The sequence below is a fragment of the Pundamilia nyererei genome, unplaced genomic scaffold, assembly GCF_000239375.1.
Source record: "Pundamilia nyererei isolate P.nyererei 1_Seehausen unplaced genomic scaffold, PunNye1.0 scaffold00064, whole genome shotgun sequence".
Taxonomy (NCBI): Eukaryota; Metazoa; Chordata; class Actinopteri; order Cichliformes; family Cichlidae; genus Pundamilia; species Pundamilia nyererei.
In genome coordinates this window covers 3,107,433-3,110,789 of record NW_005187465.1, presented here as the reverse complement: position 1 = coordinate 3,110,789, position 3,357 = coordinate 3,107,433, and the positions used below count along the sequence as shown (strand labels likewise).

Here is a 3,357-nt window from a genome sequence, read left to right as displayed (position 1 = left end):
ACAAAGCAGCAGTATTTCTCCAGACTAAATGACAATCTTCTAAATTACTGAGATCCTATTTACTCTCCAGCTTTGGAGTTATCTGCTTTAAGGTGCATATTTGATTTGAGAGTTATAGTAGGAAGTCTTTTTCAGAGGAGCTACAATATCCAGAGTCCTACACAGTGAAGAAGTAAAATTATCAACAACATAACTGACCTCTGTGGGATTAAAATAAGTAGAGATAGATAAGTTCTTTTCCTGGGTTTTCAGTACTTTCCTCATTTTGAACTACTTACTGCCTCGTTGCTAGTTTTATCTCCACTCCAGTTTTATCGACTTCTCTACACCCTTCTGTCATGTTACCACTCTTGGTAACCCTGCTTCACAGTCAGGTCATGAAGTATAAGAAACATTAGCCTGTATCTAATTTAAGCGTAACAACTTCCCATTTCAGTTGCATATTCACTCAGATATACCGCGCTCTCTGTGCATCACTCATTTAAGATGATGTCTTGTGCTTAATTGCTTTGCAGTTGTGGATCTGGTGTACTGGCGCCACATGTGGAGGACTGGTGTGGTGTTTACAGGGCTGGTAATCGGTCTGGCCAGCTTGTTCCAGCTTAGTGCTGTCACTGTGGTCTCCAACGTCTTTCTGGGTGTCATGTGCATCACCTTCCCCCTCCGTTTTTATTATAAGCTCCTGGAGCTCCTGCGCTGGAACCCCGGGGTTCACCCCTTTCAGTGAGTCCATCAGTGTTCACACACAGGTTTTTCTTTTCCAGCTAAATATGCTGCTCCTCTGCTTTCTGGAAGCATGTTGAACTTTCTCACAAATGTGTTATCCTGTGCTTAGGTCATGTCTGGATTACGACAGCTCTCTGACAAATAAGGAGACGGTGATGCTGGTGGAGGAGACGGTGCTGCTGATCGCATTTGCTGTCACAGAAATCAAACGGCTCATTTTCATTGAAAACATATTTGACTCTATTAAGGTATGAGTGTGATGGTAAAGCAATAGTATAGATGTCACAAAGCCAAGATTAAAAGACTCTTTGACTTTGGTGCCACCTGGTGGCAGCTACACACCACACACGCTCGTGTGGGGCTCTGAGCAGCTGTACTGTTTTAATCCAGGCTATATTGCTTAAAAGCAGCTAAAAATTAAACAGAGCCACCATGCAGTGTTCATTTTCTCATGGGATCAAGACTACATTCAGCAGCTTTAAATCTCAGCGAGACATTTATTAAAGCAGCATCATTCACAAATCAAATTACAGTTAATAAACTAAACTATTAAACTGTTCAGTAATCTTTTTCTGTGCTCTTTCTCTCAGTTTGTTGTGCTTCTGTATCTGCTGACCTATGTTGGCATCCAAACTAATGGACTGACCCTGGTAATAAGTGGTAAGTTGCACCCGCTGTATACTTATGCTTTGTGCTAACACGTATCTAATTTCCTCCATGTCTCTTTCCTCCACCTATATTAAGCTCCCAGCACCTTCAAATGTATCTTCCTCTTTGTAAGACTCATGAGCGATCTATCATCTCAGTAGTTAAAGTGTGACTGGGTTTAGGCAGAAAAAAGCACTTTGCACATGACGGTTAAGATTTAAGGAATAACTTTTACTGTAAACCTCAAGTTCCTTTTGAAGTCATGCCTCCATCAGTCGCCTCAGATGACTGGTTTGCACCAATTATTTAAGTAGGAGAATGTTTTCATTAGAACCAATTAGATTATTTTTGTGCAATGCTAAAGTGACATAAAGCCCAGGAGGTAGAGTGGGTCATCTACTGATTGGAAGGTTGGTAGATTGATCCTTGGCTCCTCAACACTGCATATTAAAGCATGCTTGAGCATGATACTGAGCCCTGAGCTGCCTCTGATGCATCTACTGAAGTGTGTGTGTGTGTGTGTGAATGTTAGACAAAGCTCTCAAAAACAAAGATTGAAAGTGGAGCCTAAATGTGTGTGTGAATGGATGAATGTGGCTGGTAGTAGAAAGTGTTTAGAGTGCTCAGCTAGAGTGCTCTAAAAGTAGCAGTCCAGTCATTTACATGAATAATTTGTCTGTCCAGCTGTGATCGCTGTTTTCTCCCTTCCTTTGCTGTACAAAAAGCAGCAGGTGAGTTTATTTTATGTTAAAAAAAAATTTCAATGAAAATGATTCAGCAAAGTTGATTAATAGTTAAAACCAAACAAAACAGAAACATATCTTAGTAAAAATCGCATGTAATTCTATGTAAGATGCAGAATTTGCTGGTTTGCACTGACCTTTGTGATATTTTGGTGACAGGTGCGGATAAGAAGGATTGCTAGAGCCGTCAGAGCTTTTCTAAAGAGAGTCAAAAGCCTGTAAGTGAGCTACCCATTTATGTGATATTGTTTTCTGTTCTTGGTCATGTCATGCTAGCAAAATTGTGGCTTTTTCTTCGGTGCTGGTATTTTCTTCATTGTGATGCCCCCGTTTTGTTGTAGGTTCTCCAGTGTGTACGATTCGGTGAGGCCCCCTCCAGCCCCTGCACCAAAACCTGCAATTTCAGCTGCGAATGTGCCCAAACAGAAAGCCAAGTCAAAGTAACTGTGTTGGTCACGTATTGAAAACACCCAGCATTTGGGATTTGGGGAAAGACTGGAAGGGCACATCCTCTGGGGGGCGGCTGGAGGGGCTGCTCGTTTCCACTTCTCCACCATGATGTTTGTTTATGGGAGCAAGATATAATTGATCCTGACAGCTTAAACAAAGCTGCCATTCACTGAAGGAGGGAGAGGATGAGGAGGTGTATGAGGAGGGGAATTTTAGTTACTGTGATGCTCTCTGTGGGCAGCGTCTAATAGAACCAGTTCACACAGTCATACTCTTCGAGTGGGCTATGGATGGCACAGAACATCACAGCTTTTTTTTTTTCTTTAATAACAAGTGTATTTTTACATAACTAGTCCGCTGTGTTCCTGTCAAACTGTGGAAGTATTTATAATGAAGCCCTGCAGCATTATTGCTGCCTTTATTATGAAGCATCATTCATTGTTAGCTTCATAGAATAAAAAGACATGAACATCGCCTGCTATTAATCAGCATTAATAGTGCTGCACTTGCTAAGTCGAGGAAAAAGCTTGGTAAGCAGCCAGCCCCACAACCTTTAAAAGACTTACATGAGAAATAATGAGAGTGTTCTCCTTTAATCTTAGTGCTAATCACTTTTAATTAGAAACAAACAGTGACCTCATATTTGTGGGGAAAGCAGTTTGCTAATAAAAAAAGTACAACTCTTAACAAGTGGGAGGAATATTGACTCTTGTAGTAAATGCAGTTCATTTTGATTGATCAAAACACAAAAAGGCACTTTCTAGATAACATCTTAGACTGTATACAAAAG

General features: G+C 40.8%; 1 protein-coding gene across 1 annotated transcript in view; it reads left to right on the top strand.

The window, feature by feature from the left end:
- rtn2b (reticulon 2b) overlaps positions 1–3,351 on the top strand; it is a 6,922-nt gene extending 3,571 nt beyond the window's left edge. Inside the window, exons 2-7 of the mRNA XM_005735615.1 lie at positions 516–723; positions 836–974; positions 1,317–1,386; positions 2,059–2,105; positions 2,277–2,335; positions 2,459–3,351. Coding sequence (XP_005735672.1) covers positions 516–723; positions 836–974; positions 1,317–1,386; positions 2,059–2,105; positions 2,277–2,335; positions 2,459–2,561 — 626 coding nt within the window. The 3' untranslated portion in view covers positions 2,562–3,351. The remainder of the gene's footprint in view (positions 1–515; positions 724–835; positions 975–1,316; positions 1,387–2,058; positions 2,106–2,276; positions 2,336–2,458) is intronic.
- Positions 3,352–3,357: the final 6 nt, after the last annotated feature.